This window comes from Moschus berezovskii, chromosome 20 (assembly GCF_049115385.1).
Source record: "Moschus berezovskii isolate FMDL1 chromosome 20, NW_MosBer_1.0, whole genome shotgun sequence".
Lineage (NCBI taxonomy): Eukaryota > Metazoa > Chordata > Mammalia > Artiodactyla > Moschidae > Moschus > Moschus berezovskii.
Window position 1 is genome coordinate 72370655 of NC_142479.1, and position 20185 is coordinate 72390839.

Here is a 20185-nt window from a genome sequence, read left to right on the forward strand (position 1 = left end):
CCACTCGCGTGCAGCCCAGCGCAGGGCCGGCCTTCAGGTACATCGTCAGCGCTGATTCCCCTCCTTAGCTTTTCTCTAAGGAGCTGCAAAATCAAGCCTTCCAGGTCCTCAGGGCAAGGCAACCAGTGCTGTGTTAGACACTCCAGTCGTGTCCAACTCTGCGACCCCCTGGACTAGAGCCCGCCGGACTCCTCTGTCCATGGAATTCTCCAGGCAAGAATACTGGAGTGGGTTGCCATTTCCTTCTCCAGAGGGTCTTTCCGACCCAGGGATCCAACTGGAGTCTCCCGCATGCTAGCAGATTCTTTATGTCTGAGTCACCAGGGAAGCCCTGTGGGGAATCCTGTATCATTGTCTCTTAAACAAAAGTGAATTTTATTGATAAGTGGGAGGCAGATGGGCAGAGACCGTAAAACAAAACCTCCAGGAAATAAGGTCTGGGGGAGTCATTGGTAATAAAGATATGATCACAGCCCAATTTTTCCTGTTTCAAATAGTAAAACTAGTGATACATTGGAGAAGGAAATGGCAACCCACTCCTGTGTTCTTGCCTGGAAAATCCCAGGGACGGGGGAGCCTGTTGGGCAGCCGTCTTATGGGGTCGCACAGAGTTGGACACGACTGAAGCGACTTAGCAGCAGCAGCAGCAGTGATACATACTTGAGAAAGCTCAGGTTTTTTTCCCATATAAACGAGGACTTAGGGATGCCCATGATAATTCTCAGGTGGGGAAAGCATCAAGATGAGTCAGAAGTGTCACTTTATTGGAATATTTTCTTTGATTGTTTAAAAAAATTATTTGGCCTTGCCAGGCCTTAGATGCAGCTCTGGGGATCCGGGATCTTCAGCTGCAGCAGGAGGGCACTAATTCCCTGACCAGGGATCCAACCTGGAACCCCAGCGTTGGAAGTGTGGAGACTTAGCCACTGGACCACCAAGGGTCCTGTGATGTACTTTTGCATAAGAAATGACCCCAAAATGTAGCATCTTGAAACAACAAGGCTTATTGTTTTAAGTTTCTATAGGTCAGAAATTGGAGCATAGCTTAGCTGTATGCTTTAAAATTAATGACCAAACAGGAAGAAAAAAAAAAAGCAATTTGAGGTAAGGGGAAACTGAGGAAGGGAATATCAAGAATAAAAGATGTAATTAATACAGAGCCATGAAAGGAAACATAAGATTATAAAAAAAAAAAAGTCAGAGGATGAGACCTACATCATGAAAGAGTCCACTTTATCCCAGGAATTCAACTTCAGAGAATAGTAAGGATTATTAGAAAACAAATCGTAAAACATTCGAAAACAGAAATCGTAAAACTGCGATGAACATATTGTTTAGAAAATTCAAAAAGATCTCCAATGATAATAAATAAAAGAGCTCAGCAAAACTCAAAGTAACATGCAAAATTAATCCTGCTCCTCTAGACAGACTTCCCTGGTGGCTCAGATGGTAAAGGGTCTGCCTACAATGTGGGAGACCCAGGTTCAATCCCTGGGTCAGGAAGATCTCCTGGAGAAGGGAATGGCAACCCACTCCAGTATTCTTGCCTGGAGAATCCCAGGGACGGGGGAGCCTCGTAGGCTTCCATCTATGGGGTCGCACAGAGTCAGACACGACTGAAGCTACTCAGCAGCAGCAGGAGCAGCAGCAGCAGCCTCCAGACAAGAAGCAATTGATTTGTTTAGTCACTCGGCCCTGCCCAACTCTTTTGTGACCCTATGGTCCATAGCCTGGCCGGACTCCTCTGGCCATGGGTTTCTCCAGGCAAGAATACTGGATGGGTTGCCATTTCCTTCTCTGGGGGCTTTTCCTGATCCAGGGATTGAACCCATGTCTCCTGCAGTGCAGGTGGATTCTTTACCTCTGAGCCACCAGGGAAGCAGTAACTAATTAGAAAATGTGTTGTTGGTTTTTTTTTAAAAAGATCCTATAATGTTAGTAATGGAAAGTCTACACTATGTACCAATACATCTTGCCAAAGACAGGGAATAATTTTAGGGTATGCAGTTTACTGAAAGACATAAAACTGACCTCAAAACAGAGTTTCATCATATTAGGAGAGGGCACATTTAATATGATGAAGTAAATTCTCCTAAAATTCAGTTATAAATGCAAACATCAGCTCTTGGTAGCAGGGTGGGTATGTGGTTCATCAGGAGGAGGTGACCGCTGGTTGACCCCAAAGCTGGATCCAGCGCAGGGGCCCTGGCCCTCGCCCACCCTGGAAGGCTCTCCGCCCCTGCCCGCCGCCCCCAGAGTCCCACCCTTCCCCGGGGAGCCGGTTTCCAGGGCGCGGCCTCCAGGGGGCTGTTGGGTCTGCTCAGCCCGTCGGGACTGACATGTGACCAAACCTTGTTGAGGCATCTACCTGAACTCAGGAGATGCTCTCGAGCGCCCCAGGCCCCGGGGCAGCCTGGTGCATGAGTCCCCGCTCCGCGAACCTTCCGCATCCCATCCCTGGGAGCGCGGGAGTGGGCTGCCTCCTTCCTGCCCCCGGTTCGGGTTCGGCCCGTCTGGTTCCACGCCGGGCCTCCGGAGGTCGTGAACAAGCAATGACTCCGTGGCCACGCGCCTCTCGCTTTACTACGCTTGGCAGAAACTGCGGATTTTACAAACTAAGGTCGGTGTGACAGCGCCCCGACCCCGGGGCATCCGCCTGCAGCGTCCCTGCCCCGCACCTGCTGGTTCTCGAATGTTCCAGGCCCTGAAGGCTCAGCGGGCGGTTAGCGAGACTTTAGCCAGGAACTGACCTGATGGGATCGGGTCTCCGGCTGGAGTGTGGCACGGCGCGGGGCGCTTTCCAGGGGACCTTGGGTGCACCCCGGAGCAAAGGTGCAGCCCAGCGCCCAGGGCCGGAGAGAGGGCAGGGGAGATTAGAAAGAGGCCAGGAGAGGCAGCCTCCTGCGTGGGCCTGTCACCTGGTGCTGCTGGGGCGCCAGCGTGGAGGGCCTAAACACGGTCGCCCTGTGCGCGCGCGAAGTCGCGTCCAGCGCTTCCAGACTGCTGGGTCCCTCTGTCTGCGGGATTTCCGAGGCAGGAATGCAGGAGTGGGTTACCTAGTCCAGCGGCCCTTCCCAACCCAGGACCCCACCTGCCTCTCTTCCCTCTCCCGCCTTGGCCGCGGGGTCTTGACCACCACTCGTGGCACCTGGGAAGCCCAGGGGCGTATATTGCAGAAAACGGTCGTCTCAAAAGACACATGCACCCCATGTTCATTAGAGCTCTGTTCACAGTGCTCATTACAGCTCTGTAATCATCGAGAGCTGGAAAAAAGCCTGAACCGCCGTCAACAGACAAATGGCTGAGGAAGATGTGAATATGTATGTATATATGCGCGCGCGTGTGTGTGTGTGTGGGCGGGGGGAGATATTACTCAGCTGTAAAACAGAGTGAAATATTGCCATGTGAGGCAACATGGGTGAACCTGGAGATAATTATACTTGGTGAAGGAAGTCAGCGGAAGACAAATATTACATGATGTCACTCATATGTGGAATCTGAAAAATGATTCCCATGAATCCGTATACAAAACAGACTCAGAGACGTAGAAGACAAACCTGTGTTTATCAACTGGGAGAGAGAATGGGGGAGGGATAAATTAGGAGTGTAGGGTAAACAGATGCACACGGCTGTGTATAAAATAAGTAACAACACCTACCTAGGGTAGCATAGGAACTCTGTGCAGTATCTTGTAATAACCTATACGGGAACAGAATCTTAGAAAATAGAGATAACCGAATCCCATTGTTGCATACCTGAAATGAGCATGATATTGTGAATCAACTATGCTTCTATTTTAAAAAGAAATATAAAAGTAGATCTATGCGAAGTGGGGTGATGAGGGCTGGGCTGCCATCACGGGGCATGGCTACCCAGAAAGCCACGTTTGATGGATTGCGGGATTGGGATCCCGTACAAGAGCTGCACTGTTATCAAGGCACGGACGCTGGAGCAGAAAAAGTCAGAGCCTCTTATAGTGTCACTTGTCCGAGGCAAGCACCTCTGAGTGACAGTTAGAAATGCAGGTCCCCAAACACCTAACCCTGTAACCGCTTCACTGCACCATACAGGAGACTACAGTCCTTAAAATTACGGCGATGGATGCATCACCCTTTCAGTGCAGGTTACTAAGAAAGCGTGCATCTGTTATGATACGATTTTAGTTGTTTTTCCCATCCATTAAAATAAATATTGTCATTCATGTCTGGGATTGGAACCAGGTTAAATATTTGGTGTTTTCTAGTTCATGGACTTGTACTTCCAGCAAATAACTCGTGGGGAAAAAAAAAGAGAAGTGTCCAAAAAAAAAAAAAAGAGAGAAGTGTGACTAACAACAGGGAGGGATGTGGTGAAAGTCAAATAAAATGTTTATTTTCCAAAATCTTTTTTAAAAAAACATCATTTGACTGTGCCAGATGTTAGTCGGGGCATGCAGGGTCTAGCTCCCTGACCAGGGATTGACCCCAGGCCTCCTGAACTGGGAGTGAGGAGTCTTAGCCATTGGACCACCAGGGAAGTCCTTATTTCCATAATCTTTGTGAAAATGGTAACAGCTCCAATAGTCTGAGAGCCCCACCCTCTCTCTGGCCTTCACTTTTGTGAGTGGTTATTGTGTACACATCCCCAAGAAATGTGTTGATTACAGTTAAAATTGTGAGAGGAGATTTTCGGGGTTGATAAACGGGTTTATTTACAATTCTGAGAGTGTCCAGTATTTTTGTAGATTAAAAAATAACCATTCCGCCCATCTAGTCTAAACTATTAAATTATTTGAATTATTTAATTTGAACATCTGCAAATAATGTCACCTTTGAGTCTCCTGTTTCTAATCTGTGAAATGTGTAAAAATATCCTACCCACCTCACAGGTTTGCTTTGAGTGTAAATGAAATAATTCATTGTAAACCCTTAGTATACTGTCTAGCAGCTTCCCAGGGGACGCAGTGGTAAAGAGTCCACCTGCCTGTGCAGGAGACATAAGGGTGACGGATCAGTCCCTGGGTCGGGAAGATCCCCTGAAGGAGGAAATGGCAGCCCACTCCACTCTTCTTGCCTGGAGAATCCCGTGGACAGAGGAGCCTGGTGGGCTACACAGCCTGTGGGGTCGAAAAGAGTCAGACACAACGGAGCGTGCTTGCACATGCACGCATGCTTCCTGGCCCGCAGGAACCAGCCAGCAGCAAACACCACTTCGCTGCCGTGCAGGGAAGTCTCTGCTCACGTTTTTCCTGTGTAAGCTACTCTCATTTCTGAGATCATTCTCGCGACCTCCGTTCAACTTCCCTTCTTTTAAATCTTTTCTCTTCTGTATTGGCTCTCGAAGTTTTAATCATTCAAAGTTAATAGAGACTTACTCAGGCCTGGGTTTTTAAAAATCCCTTTTGGAATCTGATTGCTGTTTTGCCTAGAAAGATGGAGCAATAAACAAGCCCACGTGACAGGCTCAGGCATGGTCCGTGGCTGCAGCCTCCCTGTGGCACAGTTGGACGGGAGGAAAGACTCGGGAGGAAAGCAGCTTCCCAAGCAGAGAATGTGTCTGGCAGGCTCTTTGCACACAGACCATGGCCTGTTTGCCGAAGCCAGACTGAATGAAGACAGCTTTAAGGAAAGCTCTTAGAGGATTCTTTAAACTCTCCCGGACAGAAAGAAACCAGGGCATCAAAGGTGCGTGTCAGTTCTTCACTCTTACTTTCCTGACAGTAAGTTGAGTTTATTTTTACCTTTCATTCCACATGAGGTAATGAGGTACAAAGGGCAGAGTCAGTGACAGGCGTCTTGACTGACATGGTTAAACTTATTCTCTAGTGGTGACATTTCTAAATTATTCTGTTTTATGTGGTGGACCTAACAGGGAGTTTCATTTTCTCAACTCAGTAAAATGGTATTGTAGTGTGATAGTAGAGTGGAAGGTAGATCCAGAAGCGTGTGTGAAGATCACTCTTTTTCTGTGTCAGGTCTGCGCTTGTCTGGTCGGCCATCTGGGAACTTGCAGAGTTTTGCTTCTCGGGACTGCATACACAGCAGGACACGTTGCTTCTCCTCGTGGTTTTTTCTATTTTCTTTTCATGAAGATGAATGTTTTCCCTTAGAAACTTTCTCAAGTTAGAATTTAGAGAATGTTTTGGCATTCGGTAGCTTTACCTTTTCCTTTTATCAAGAAAAGGAAATCCAGCAAGTTCTATAAACACTGCAGCTCGTGTGTAGCATCAGCATTTATTCGAGTGCATTTAAGTCACCAGAACTGTGATACCAAATGATCATCTCTGAGTTTTAAACTGAAAACAGGAGATCCCTCTGACACGTGTGGTGGTCTACACACATCAGTCACTCGAGTCGCACTCGCTAGCCGAGGCTTTTGGTTTCTGTCTGTGTGTCTGACAGACCTAAGTCCTAAAGGGGGACCCATGGGTTCCTGAGAAGGACTGCACAGTGATTCCACTTTGCGTCACCCCTTGGTTTCCTGTGTGTGTGTGCTCAGTCGTGTCCGACTCTGCGACCCCACGGACTTAGCCCGCCAGGCTCCTCTGCCCCTGGGAGTCTCCAGGCAGGGACACTGGAGTGGGTTGCCTTTTTCTCCTCGAGGGGATTATTCCCCACCTGGGGACTGAACCCATGCCTCTTGTGTCTTCTGCGTTTGCAGGCAGATTCTTTACCTGGTCAGTTGGTCAGTTCAGTCGCTCAGTCGTGTCCAACTCTTTATGACCCCATGGACCGCAGCACGCCAGGCCTCCCTGTCCATCACCAGCTCCCAGAGTTCACCCAGACTCATGTCCATCTAGTCAATGATGCCGTCCAACCATCTCATCCTCTGTCTTTACCACTAGATGTCACAAATCAGCCTCCAAAAGTGTGCCTTTCAAAGCGCAGATCTCCAATGGACAGAAAACTGGAGGAGGTTTTATTCCTGTTATACATTCTTTAAAAGTACTAAGTCAAGGGCAAATGTGTTTTGGATTCTAAACTTTGTTGATGTTCAGTCACTAAATCATGTCTGACTCTTTGTGACCCCGTGGACTGCAGCACAGCAGGCCTCCCTGTCCTTCACTGTCTCCCGGAGTTCACTCAAACTCATGTCCACTGAGTCAGTGATGCTGTCCAACCAGCTCATCCTCTGTCACCCCCTTCCCCTCCTGCCCTCGATCTTTCCCAGCATCAGGGTCTTACATTGCTAACGTAATTTATTTTTACTGGAGGACACTTGATTTACAATGTTGTGTTAGTTATTTGCTTTAGATTGTTGCAAAGTCAGGATGTGGCAGGAAAATTTGCTGTTGAGACAAAAAGGAAAAGACCTCCCACAACACAGCCCTTACCTTGTTCATAACCATCGAGCCTTCAGAGAAACGTCAGCTGGCAGGACGTTTTATATTCGTTACCACTTTATACTCTTTAAAAAGACTGCATGTGTGTTAACGGTACCGTCAAAGGAGGCATTCAGCCAGGGCCCCTGGGACTGTGTGTTCAGGAGCTTTATTTTAACGGTTTGTGGGGTTTTTTGCCCTTTTTCTTGACTGGCTATTGCTGTGTAACATTGATTTTGTCTTCTCTGTTGATCAACAGGACAAAATGATTAAAAAAGAGAGGAGCGTGTGTCAACAAACTCGGGCCCTTCTGCACAAGAATTTTCTTAGAAAATGGAGAATGAAAAAAGAGAGCGTGTTGGTATGGTTCACAATATATGTCTCTCCATATTTAGTGAATGAAAATCCGTCATTTCGTATTAGGCCATTTTTATTGCCTTTGTATGTTCACAAATTCTATGGGCTAGTTGATTTGGAGTTCCCAAGGTAATGTTTTGGAAATGTTGTACAACAGGATAGTATTTATGGCAAAAGATGCAGGCTCATATGTTTGCTCCTAAACAGCAAAGTAGATGACTTTTTATTGAACATAACTAGTCGTTCAGCAAGTAAGTAATCCACTTGAGTCTTGTGGAGTTATCCTGATTTACCCCAGGCCAACTTTAGTGTAAGAAAAAAGGTTGGGGGAAAACAAAATGAAGTAGATTTTAAACAGGTGAACCATAGCACTCTACTGGGGACATTTTGACAAGATTCTGTGAATTGTTTTCTGTTTCATCACGAAGTCCTGTCCGACTCTTTGCAACCCGGTGGACTGTAGCCCGCCAGGCTCCTCTGTCCATGGGATCCTCCGGGCAAGAATACTGGAGTGGGCTGCCATGCCCTCCTCCAGGGGACCTTCCCCATCCGGGGAGCGAACCCGAGTTTCCTGTGTTTCCTGCACCACAGGCAGATTCTTTACCACTGCACCACCGGGGAAGCCCTTGTTAATTCATAGGACCGGGGAAGTTGTTTTTGAGCAAAAATTTGGGAACTTTGGGGGATTTCTTTTGAAGATTATGCTTTTGCAAACTTGGAGTAGTTTCAGGGAGCTGGGTCACTGATTGTCAGCACCTTTGCCCTCTGTTCAGTTTCTAGTATAAGGTCAAGGCCATCAAGAGGAGGTTTGCTGTATGCTGTCATGAAATACACCTGGAGCTGCCTTGGCCACACAGAAGTTATGTTTTGCTAAAAATAGCAGTTCTTTTTTTCCTTCTATTTTTTAGTTTTTTATTTACATTTTTTATTTTTTATTGAAGCACACGGGCCATCCTTAGCTCCTGAAGCATTCAGCTCTAATATTTTAGTTGCTGTGTTGATAAAGGGTAACCTGTACAGTGATCGTCCGAGTCAGTTTTTAAAAAGCTTACGAACATGTTTAAAATCTCAAACGTAGAATTACTGGCCCAGTGGACTCACTTCCTGTCCAGTTCACCTGCCGCCCGGGTTTGACGCCTGTTGGCACCTGCCGTAGTGGCCTCCTCTCTTCGTCTCCTCGTGTCCCTTAGCTCCTCTCTCAACACATATGACAGGACCGCGGAAGGCTTCCGCTGGCATCCACGAAGCTTAAGGACAGGCTCCTTTGTAACCGCTAGTGGGCTTCAGAAAGTCTGCGATAGTTGTATATATTCATCTAATTCCAAGTCGAAATTCAGTTTCCTAAAATTTCCTCCAAACTGTCTCTTAAAACGTTTCTTTTTTTGACTGTGTGGCCTCTGGGATCAAAGTGGGACCTAGCACCTGGCCCCTGAGGAGACGCGTGCAGCCTCAGCCGCAGAGAGCTCCCCGGAACGTCTCTTAACGTTGCTTTGTTCACACCAGGGAGCCCGAAACTGTCCTCCTGCTGAACGCCCGTGTCCTGTGTTTGCCTGGCGCTTCTTCCTGCTGTCATTGAACTCATCCCTTTACCATCTACATTCCTTTCTTAATTTTTTAACTTTTTTAATTAAAAAACTTTTATTGAAATATAGTTGATTTATAATAAGGGCTTCCCTGGTGGCTCAGTGGTAAAGAATTCGCCTGTAATGCAGGAGACCTGGGTTCAATCCCGGGGTGGGGGAGATCCCCTAGAGAAGAGAATGGCAACCCATTGCAGTATCCTTGCCTGGAGAATCCCCATGGACAGAGGAGCCTGGCGGGCTACAGGCCACGGGGTTGCACTGATTTACAGCCATCTGCATTTCTTGTAAACAGTATTTACATGAAAAAATAGGTTTTTAACTTCAGGGGAAACCCTCTGACAAAAGTGTCTCTTATGGGATGCTGTGTAGTTCTGTTTTATCCGCATGACGGTGAACGATCGGGAGTATACTGGGGTGCTATGATTCTAGGTTAAGATTAACGGACATACTTGGTATTATCTCAGAGCTATATTTGGAGATAAATCCATCCCATATTTGCTATATACCTCAAAGCTTTTTTGGAGATTAAAAGGTGGTTTTTTTTTTAACTGATGTATAGTTGCTGTGCAATATTACAGACGTTGTTACAGGTGTCCAGTTCAGTGACTCACAATTGTAATTCTCCACTTGTTATAAAAATTTGCTGTATTCCCCGTGTTGTACAATATGTCCTTGTAGCTTATTTTATTTTGTTTTTCATTTGTTTTCACTTGAAGGGTAGTTGCTTTACAGTGTAGGGTGGGTTTCTGCCGCACATCGACGTGCATTGGCCGTGGGTACAGGCGTGTCCCCTCCCGCCCGAGCCGGCCTCCCGCTCCTGCGTCTCAGGCGTCTCAGGGCCCCGGGATGAGCTCCCAGAGCTGGGCTGTCTGCCAAGTGAAATGGCGGTCTCCTTAACAGACGGGTAGCAACCGAGACAGGGAGGCCGTGTGAGTGAAGTGAAGCCGAGCCCGGTGGCCGCGCCCCCGGCTTAGACGCGCTCGCCTGCCCTCCCTGTCTGAGCGCCCGTGGTGACTTGGCCCCTTTCTCTTTCACGCACTGGAGGAGTGGGCGCTGGTGCTGCTCCCGGGGCTCGCTCTCTGCCTCTTTGCGGAAATCTTCAGAGCTGCTCATTTCCTGGAGCAGCCGCCTCAAGTCCTGGGACGTGTGGATGAGTTTAATGACTCCGACCTGCTGCTGGTGGCCTACACCCCAGTCACCAACGTGACCCAGAGCATCATGGACAAGGTGGCTGCAGTTCCCTTTATGAAAGGTGTGTTGTTCAGTGGCCCACGCTTCATTATTATGCAACCTGTTCGCATTTAATATGGAGTCTGTTTTGCAAGTTGAGTTTATTTACCCAGCCTGTGAGTCAGTGATTTTCAACGGGGGCAGGATCCTCATTTCATGTGGGGTGGAGGGCTTGGTGTGAAGCTCCAAGTAAGGGTAGGTCTCAAAGGAGCATAGATTTTGTTGTTCTTGTTCAGACAAGAACACGTCTGTCATGTCTGACTCTTTGCAACCTCATGGACTGCAGCACACCAGGCTTTCATGTCCTTCACCAACTCCCAGAGTTCACTCAAACTCATGTCCATTGAGTCGGTGGTGCCGTCCAACCATCTCACCCTCTGTTGTCCCCTTCTCCTCCTGCCCTCAATCTTTCCCAGCATCAGGGTCTTTTCCAATGAGTCAACTCTTTGCATCAGGTGGCCAAAGTATTGGAGCTTCAGCTTCAGCATCAGTCCTTCCAATGAACACCCAGGACTGATCTCCTTTAGGATGGACTGGTTGGATCTCCTTGCAGTCCAAGGGACTCTCAAGAGTCTTCTCCAACACCACAGTTCAAAAGCATCAATTCTTTGGTGCTCAGCCTTCTTTATGGTCCAGCTCTCACATCTGTACCCAACTACTGGAAACACCATAGCTTTGACTAGATGGACCTTTGTTGGCAAAGTAACATCTCTGTTTTTTAATATGGTGAACTCATTCATTATAAATGTTATGTGAGCTTAATTCTTAAGATGGTGTCCTGGACTCCACAGAGCCTGGTGGGCTCTGCCTTTCCCCCTGAGTCTGTGCTCGGATTCTCTGTGTGCTATTCATTGCTTCTGGTGTGCTATTTTCATATGATAGAAATCTGCATATAATCTTGGCAGAGAAAAACCCCACCAAATTCTGAAGCATTTCTACTGGTTAGTTAAAGTATTTTTAATTTTAAAATTATTTTAATTGCCAAAGTAACAGCCAGCCTAAAACAAGTTAAGCAGTACAAACTTGTCTGAAGCAAACAATGAAAGCTTTTGCCTTCATTCAAGCCACCATTTCCTCCTCTAAAAATCTGTGTGTATCTTTCTAGGATAATATGTACATACACGCATGCACACACACACAGACACACACAGACACACACAGGTAGACAGACAGACACACACACAGACACATGCACACACTCACAGGCGCACACACACACAGACACACACACACGCACACACACACGCACGCACACACAGACACACACACAGAGACACACACACACAGACACACACAGGCAGACCGACACACACACACACAGACACACACACAGACACACACACATGCACACACACAGACACACACAGGCGTGCACGTGCACACACACGCGCGCAGTCACATATGTAGGCATGTGTGCACATAGGCGCACAAATTCAGTTTTTCTTTACTTCAATGGGGATTATGATTATGTTAAATTATTGGGAGCTACTCTGCATATAGAGGAACCAGGGTTGCAAGTTGCTCAGCTAAGATTTTAATAAGCAGCAGAGGAGTTGTGTCCAGGCAGCCTAACTCTAGGCTCTTTGCCCTCAGCTAGCATTCTCAGATTTAAAGATGCTAAGGTGAAAGAAATCAGATGTTTTTTCCGCTCAGTGAACTCAATAATTTGATTTACCCTAACCAAGGCCCCGCTCTGTATAACTGAGGACCAGTTTTGTTTTGGTCTGCTGTTTTGTTTCTGCTCCAAACTCAAGTCCTAGAGGATAGTCTGAGCAACAGCCCTGTTAAGGCATGCAGCCTCCGAGCCATAAAGTTCCAGAAGTGAATCCTTAGAAAAAGAAATGGGCCCAGAAGTTGATGTTTCCAGACATCCCTAAACCCCGTAGTAAGCCAGGACAGTTCTTGCTTGGAAAATACCATAGACAAAGGAGCCTGATGGGTTACGGTCTGTGGGGTCTCAAAGAGTCAGATACAGCTGAGCACGCACACACAACTGCTTGTTTAAAAACAATGTAGTTGACCCTTGAACCTCTCCGGGGCTAGAGGAACCTACTCTTTAGGGAGTTGAAGATCCGAGTAATTCCTGGTTGGCCCCTGTATCTGTGCTTTCTCAGCATCTGAGCTGCCTCCATTCAGGGTTCCGCGGCCTCACATTCCACCAGGGCCTGGACAGTGCAGTAACCCTGCATTTACTTCTGGGAAAAATGCACGTTTGAGGGGCCCCATGCAGCCCAGACCTCTGGGGTTCAGAGTCAGTGGCATATCGTTCACATCTCACATATTTACACTGAGCCTTAAACAACAGGAAAGACTTTCAGCCCTTAACCTAGAGGCACCTACTTGGTGATGCCATAATATATGGCATCAGTGGGCTACCCCGGTGGCTCAGATGGAAATGTGGGAGACCTGGGTTGGGAAGATGCCCTGGAGGAGGGCATGGCCACCCTCTCCAGTATCCTCGCCTGGAGAATCCCATGGACAGAGGAGCCTGGCGGGCTGCAGTCCAGGGGGTCACAAAGAGTCGGAGGCGACTGAAGCGGCTTAGCACACACACCCATGGCACCAATAATTGGATGGGAAACCGAAGTGATTGCTATTGGTCTTGCGTCCTCTAGTAATAAAATTCATGTGATCAGTCATATTTTTCACACCTGGCAGGAAGAACAATCCTTGGGATCCCTAATGAAGATGCCATGGACAGAGTACGCCCAAGAAACGACTCTGAGATGGTGGGAATTGTGTTCAATGACACTTTCTCTTACCGGCTGAAGTTCAGCTGGGGACACAGAGTCCCGATTTTAAGAGAGCACTTCGAGTACTCAGGTAACTACCTGAGAACTGATTGCAGCCTTCTTTGCTGCTTCGTCCAATCTTCTATGGGAAATGCCTGATGGAAACGTTAATAAAGTCAAGAAAAGAAGCAATGTACTTTTCATTTCTGAACTTCAGGATGTTTTACCTACAGGAGGAGTCTCACTGTTTTGTCAGCCGTTTAACGCTGTGCTCCTTTGGTGCAGTTTTGTTTTAAAAATGCTCTGGATTTTGTCGTCCTGGACTTTGAGCGGACACTCAGATAGTTCACTTTAGAGCCAGGGTTAATGTTTTCATTCCCTTCATTGATTTCCATTGCGTAATGATGTGCCTGTTTTTCTTCTTTGAAGACCACTGTTGGGCTTTCCGTGATGAAGCTTTCTGTCTCTTGTCAATATACTGGCAAAGAGGGTTTGTGGCTTTTCAAACTGCAATTAATGCTGCAATCATAGAGGTAAGTGCCCAGCCTCCAAGACCGGCTTTCAGTCCTCTGTAATTCTCCCCCACGCTTCGTCCCTGCCTCCTCCTCCACCCTCCCCTCTTAAGAGAGGCTGCTCTGTGTTTCCTTCTCTGAGCAGACGGAAGCTGCTGGAGCACACCGCCTCCCACTTCCCAGCACAGACCTGCCCCCTCCATCGCCCTCTCCCTCTGCCCCGTCCTTCCTGCCCCTCCTCAGGGCCAGGGCTGGAAACACGATCCTTGCCCACAGTATCAGGAGCGTTGCACAGTGGGTTTTCCCATCCATGACCTCTTTCTTCAGCTTCCCCTTTTCAACGGAAGTCTCTTCAGTACAGTGATCAGCGTCTTTCCTTCTCCCATTCACGCTTCTTCAGACACACACTCTCTCCCCTTAACGTCTTAACTTCTTGAAAGCGTTGGCTTCCTTTGAGCTCAACTCAACTCGACAAAATTTCTCTTCCCACCATGCCACCAAAATGGCTTTTCTGAGGTCAGGAACAACGGTCATGTCCATTAACACATGACATTTTCCTTCCTTGTCTTACCTGGTCTTTTAACTCAGTATCACAGCATTCACCTGGTTTTCCTTCACTTTTCTAGCACTTCTCAGTCTTCTCGCAATCTTACCCATCGTTGCACTCCCAGCTCTTTCAATCTGCAGTTCTACAAGGTTCTATTCAACGCATTTTTCTCCATATTTTCTCTACACGGTGTCAGCCTTTACCATGAATTTGCTTACAGTTTACATGCTGATAACAGTAAGAACCCTGCTTTAATGGTTGACCAGTAAACTTGTCCTTTAAAGGATCGGAGAGCAAGTATTCTGCGGTCTGGGGGCCAAACAGTTTCTGTTGCAAATACTCAACCTTCCATTTTTAATGTGGAAGCACTCATAAACCAATGTGCGTGACTACACCGCAGTAAAACTATTTACAAACACAGGCGATGGACAAGGTTTGCTCCACTGTAGTCCTGAGTAGCTGACTATTTACTCTGATGCCGCATACAATTCAATTTGTATGTTCAAAACTGAATGTGGGTGTTTTTCTCTGAACGTGACCCAGTCTTTAAAAATTCCCCTATCTCATGAATGCATGCTCAGTCGTGTCCAACTCTTTGAGACCCCGTGGACTGTAGCCCACCAGGCTCCTCTGTCCATGGGGATTCTCCAGGCCAGAATGGGCTGCCATCTTCCTGACCCAGGGATCGAACCTGCATTGGCAGGCAGATTCTTGACCCACTGAGTCACCTGGGAAGCCCTTTTTCTATCTCCAGTGAACGCCAAAGCCAGTCTCTTAACTGGGGCGTTATCGGAGATCACTTCCTCTGCTTCACCGTCACATCTTCTCTCTCATCCAGCCCTGTTAATTGTAAGCTCAGCTCTACTTCCCTCTCTTTAGTTCTGCCGCCACTGCTTATCCAGGGCATGGTCCCTCTTGCCTGACTGTGAGAGTCATTTACGTCTCCAGCCTCGTCTTCCTCCCTCCGCCTCTATCTCACCATATTTTAAGCTGCTAGAAATATATAAATTCTTCTATATGGAAATGAAAAAAAAATGTGGTTTTTCTAGTCTATTTCTTCTGTAGTTAACCTAATGCGTTTGTTTGTTAACATCCCAATTTAGGTCACAGCGAATCATTCTGTGATGGAAGAGTTGATATCAGCTGTTGGAATAAATATGAGAACACCCCCTTTCATTTCTAAGGGAGAAACTGCAAATGAATGGTTCATTTTTATTTGTATTATGTATTTCTCCCCTTTTGTGTATGTTGCATCATTAAACATTACAAAGGAACGAAAAAAATTTAAGAAGCTGATGACAGGGATGGGTCTTCAGCAGTCAGCATTTTGGTGAGTTAACTGTGTATCCCACGTTAATACCTGGGGGAAGGCATTGGAAAGGACCCTCATGCTGGGAAAGATTGAAGGCAAAAGGAGAAGAGGGTGGCAGAGGATGAGATGGTTAGATAGAATCACCGACTCAAAGGACATGAGGCTGAGCAAACTCCAGGAGATGGTGGAAGACAGAGGAGCCTGGCGTGCTGCAGTCCATGGGGTTGCAAGAGTCAGACACGACTTAGCGACTGAACAACAGTGACAGTGTTAATCTTAACATTCATTTTGTGTTTGTTAAGATAATTTTAATAATTGCTGGGCGAAAGTCTTCATGGGCATAATTTACTGAATCCTCAAAACAACCATTTTACGGACGAAGTGAGAAAAGAGACCTGCCCCTGATCACACTGCTAGAGCCCGCAGAGCCACACGTTTAGAGTGGACCTGACTCCGGTCTGCTCGTTTCCAGAATGTGCGCCCTGAACCCTCATGCACCGCCGCTCGCGTGTCTTCGGTCGTGTGGCATCCTGCTTAATTCTCCGCTTCTACCGTAGGCTCTCCTGGGCGTTGGTGTATGCTGCCTTCATCCTTGTTGCGTCCATGTTTATGACTCTGGTCATAAAATTGTTCCAAATGATTATCCTTACCGGCTTCATGGTGGTAGTCACGCTTTTCACCCTGTATGGCCTGTCTTTGGTGAGTTGGCAAAACATGCACTTCTCATCCTACTTCAAGTCTCAGATATATAAGCCATTAACCATGTTTCTTCAGGATGTTGGTAGCCTAGAGCTTCTTATTTTGTATTCTGGTTTCTGTATGTTTCTTATAAAGTTTTGTTCACGTGATGAATGAGTGACTATTGCTACTCATGACTCTCAGAGGAAAACACCGTGCCCCCGGAACTTTTATCTCTCCCTGCAGCTAGCACTGGCTTTCCTCCTCTGCGTGCTGATAAGGAGACCCATCCTGACCGGCATGGTTGGCTGTCTCTTCACTGTGTTTTGGGGCTGTCTGGGCTTCACCACATTGTACAGACAGCTCCCGTCGTCTCTGGGCTGGGCTTTATGTCTGTTTAGCCCTTTTGCCTTCACTGCTGGAGTGGCTCAGGTAAGAACACATCTAGTGACTATTTGTTAGAGTTTCAGCATTATTGAGACAATTTGGTACTTCCTCAAGCTTAATGATCAATCACCCTGTATTTTAAGAAATTATGCTATTGAAAAGTTACATAATCTTATCGAGACTTCCCTGGTGATCCAGTGGTTAAGACTTCACCCTCCAACGCAGGGGGTGCAGGTTCCATCCCTGGTCAGGGAGCTAGGATCCCACAGGCCTCTCGGCCAAAAACAGAAAAGCAAAAAGAAAGCGTAAAACTGAAGGAATACTGTAACAAATTCAATAAAGAATTTGAAAATGGTTCACATCCAAAAAAATCTTTAAAAAGATCTTATCGGAGTTATCAAACAGATCATTTGTAAACTCTTGGGAAATTTAAATGAGAAAAATAATTGCTCACCATCTGAGCGGGGCATGGGGCCAGGCGCCAGGAATTAGGTTCTGTCACTTCCCGCTGAGTCACCTCAGGCGGGTCACCAGGCTTCTGGAGTTGCTCCTTGCTCGTCTGCAAAGTCAGGATGTTGGACTCAAGCTCACAGGTAATTGTGCCGTTATTTATGTATGAGGCTAGAACAACGCCAGGTGAAGCTCAGCTATGATCTTCGTCATCAGTTTTATCTTTATTACCCTTAAAATCAACCTCCTCAAGTCTTCAGTACTTATCTAATGTTTTAACGCGTCTGCAACATGTGAACACTTGGGATTTTCATACTTCCTTCAAATGGCCTCTCACTTCCCTGCCCTCTCTGGGTTTCTCTTCCCAGAATTTATTATTTTTGGTTGCTTTCCCACTTCTCTAAATCCCCTTCCTGAAGATTTCTGATCAATTAAGTTTCTGTTCTTCAATTGTCCTGCCTTCTCTTAGCGCATTTCCCACTAGGTGACAATAATTTTATTTGTCAAAAGCAACGTTGCTACTCACAACTTCACCATGCATTTTTTAAGGAAAAGGAATATTAAAATTAAAATTGTAATGATGCTGCTGTATGCCTATACAGCATCATTAAAAGAACTTCAGTTTTTTTACCTAACTTTGACTGTATTTTATTCTTTGTGGTCTCAGATTTCGCATCAAGAGTATCACGTGAGTGGTGTTGTTTTCCCTGATCCCTCTGGGGAGTCACACGCCATGATAGTGATTTTCTTCCTTCTGGCATTTGACACTCTGCTCTATTTGACATTAGCATTATATTTTGAGCACATTTTGCCTGGTAAGTAATAGTGTGATGTGATTAGAGTTGAATTTAAAGTAACTCTGTGTCTTAAAAGGTGGTGTCCAATTCTTTGTTGACTTGTCATTTTAAAAGCATTTCTGATTGCAGAGGAAAGGAAAAACATCCAAAGCAGTAGAATTTCCTCATTTTCATCTCACTGTTAAATGATCTGAATGGAACTATTTTGTTGAGACGTTTTAATGAAAAACCACTTGCATTTCTGTTGGTTTGTATCTTTTATAAAAGTAAGAAGTAAGGAGTGTGTGTGTGTGCTCGCTAACCGGGGAGAGGAAAGGACACACTTCAATCAGCCATTGGAGAATACTGCTTGTTAGCACTTGAGTTCACAGCCGTAAGATGAGATAGCTCATTACATCATTCCTGCTAATATTTGGCTCTAGTACACTTGTTCTTCTGCATCTTAAAATATTAAAATTTACAGTGCAAAGTTAACGGATAACTTTTTCTCTTTTCTCTTTTGTGAAAAAAAATCAGTCGAACAGGAATGCTTTATATAATGTTCTACAAATAAAATAATAAACTCTATAGCCAACTTTTAAATAATTATTATAAAACTCCTGTGTAGTCTACACACATAATCCCAGGAACTAATATATCTGTATTCCCTTTTGTGTGTGTGCTCAGTCACTAAGTCATGTCCGACAGTTTTGTGACCCCATGGACTGTAGCCCACCAGGCTCCTCTGTCCATGGGATTCTCCAGGCACGAGTACTGGAGTGGGTTACCATTTCCTCCTCCGGGGGATCTTCCCGACTCAGGGATCGAACCCAGGTCTCCTGCATTGCAGGCCGATTCTTTACTATCTGTGCCACCATTTAACTGTATGAAAACATTTTTTCTCCAATACTTCCATCTAGAATTTAATTTCTGTTTTAATAGGTAGCATTTCTGTTCTTTCTTATGAAGTCCTCCATGCGTCCATAATTAGCATGCTTTTCTTCTCTGAATAGAATGAATATGCACATAACGATCTATGTGTTTCCCAGTTTCTACTTCCCCACTCTTTTCTTTGCCTTTTCACGGCGCGGCCTCCCTTTCTGGCTGGCTCACCTCTAGCTGTTCTCAGCTTAGGTTCATCTTTGGGCCTTTCCTCTTGCCCAATTCAGTTTCTGAAGCCTCATCGCTCCCTCCTTTTTGTCTCTCTCTTCACAGACCCCCGTTTTCCAGCTCTGGCTTCCCGGATGTTTTCCTCCACGTCCCCAGCATCTTCCTTTTTCTTCAGGCAGTTCCACGTTGTGTCTCCCCCGCATCAGCTCCTCTCTTGACGTGGCCCTTGTTCGAGCTCATCCCCTTGTGTCTGCGTACAGTGATGGCTTGTAATACAACATGACACGTAGAAACCCTGTGTTGCTTTAGTTTTCCTATGGTCTCTGGAAAAGTCTATTGAATTTCCTCCTCTTGTCACCAGTAAATTCATGTTTCGTGGATATATCATTAAAGTTCCATCTCATTTTATTTTCTCTGATGCTTTAGATCCAGAGCTGCCCTTTCTTTTAACTGCTGTTCTGTATTCTCATCTCTTATCATTCGAGTGTAAGTTCATTTAAATGTCAAATATTTTAATTGATTCTACCGTTCATATACAGGGGTATCTGGAAGTATGAACTTCCCTGGCGGCTCAGTGGTAAAGAACCCGCCTGCCCACGCAGGAGATGCAGGTTCGATCCCTGGGTCAGGACGACCCCCTGGAGCGGGAAATGGCATCCCACGCCAGTGTTCTCACCTGGGAAATCCCATGGAAAGAGGAGCCTGGCGGGCTACAGTCCATCGGGGTTCTAAAGAGTCAGACACGACTTAGTGACTCAACAACAAAAATAGCAAAGTGGAGGGAGATGGAGGGAAAACTGGAAGAAGGCAGTCAAGAGGCACGAAATCCCAGTTAAAGATAAACAGTACCATGCACAACATGACCACTGCAGGTGACATGCGTGTGGCCTGCAGGAAAACCGAGAGGAGAGCCAGCCCTGAGTTCTCACCCCAAGGAGAGTGTTTTCCCCCTCTAGTCGGCCTGTCTCTCTGAGACGAAGGGTGTTAGCTGAACCTGCTGTGGTCATCATTTCACACTATTTGTGAATCAAACCATTATGCTGTACTCCCTAAACTTATACAATCATGTGTGTCAGTTATTTCTCAGTAAAACTGGAAAAAATGAACAGACGTCATTAATGTGTAGAAAAAGTTGCTCCAGGCTGCACTGTGACAGCTTAGGTCTTCACTGATGCTGTTGGCTTGATTCAACATGGAGGCATGTCTTTCTG

The 20185-nt window shown here is 46.3% G+C and overlaps 1 protein-coding gene across 4 annotated transcripts in view; it reads left to right on the forward strand.

Annotated features, from left to right (window-relative positions):
• The first annotated feature begins 1817 nt into the window (after positions 1–1817).
• Positions 1818–20185, forward strand: part of ABCA10 (ATP binding cassette subfamily A member 10) — a 52629-nt gene continuing 34261 nt past the window's right edge. For 2 of the 4 annotated variants that reach the window (XM_055408712.2, XM_055408714.2), the window contains exons 1-9: positions 1818–5698; positions 7560–7661; positions 10285–10492; positions 13129–13293; positions 13632–13735; positions 15365–15591; positions 16131–16272; positions 16498–16683; positions 17756–17903. In XM_055408712.2, the coding sequence (XP_055264687.2) occupies positions 5588–5698; positions 7560–7661; positions 10285–10492; positions 13129–13293; positions 13632–13735; positions 15365–15591; positions 16131–16272; positions 16498–16683; positions 17756–17903 (1393 nt within the window). In that variant the 5' untranslated portion in view covers positions 1818–5587. The remainder of the gene's footprint in view (positions 5699–7559; positions 7662–10284; positions 10493–13128; positions 13294–13631; positions 13736–15364; positions 15592–16130; positions 16273–16497; positions 16684–17755; positions 17904–20185) is intronic. The other 2 variants (XM_055408715.2, XM_055408713.2) reach the window with 2 other exon arrangements.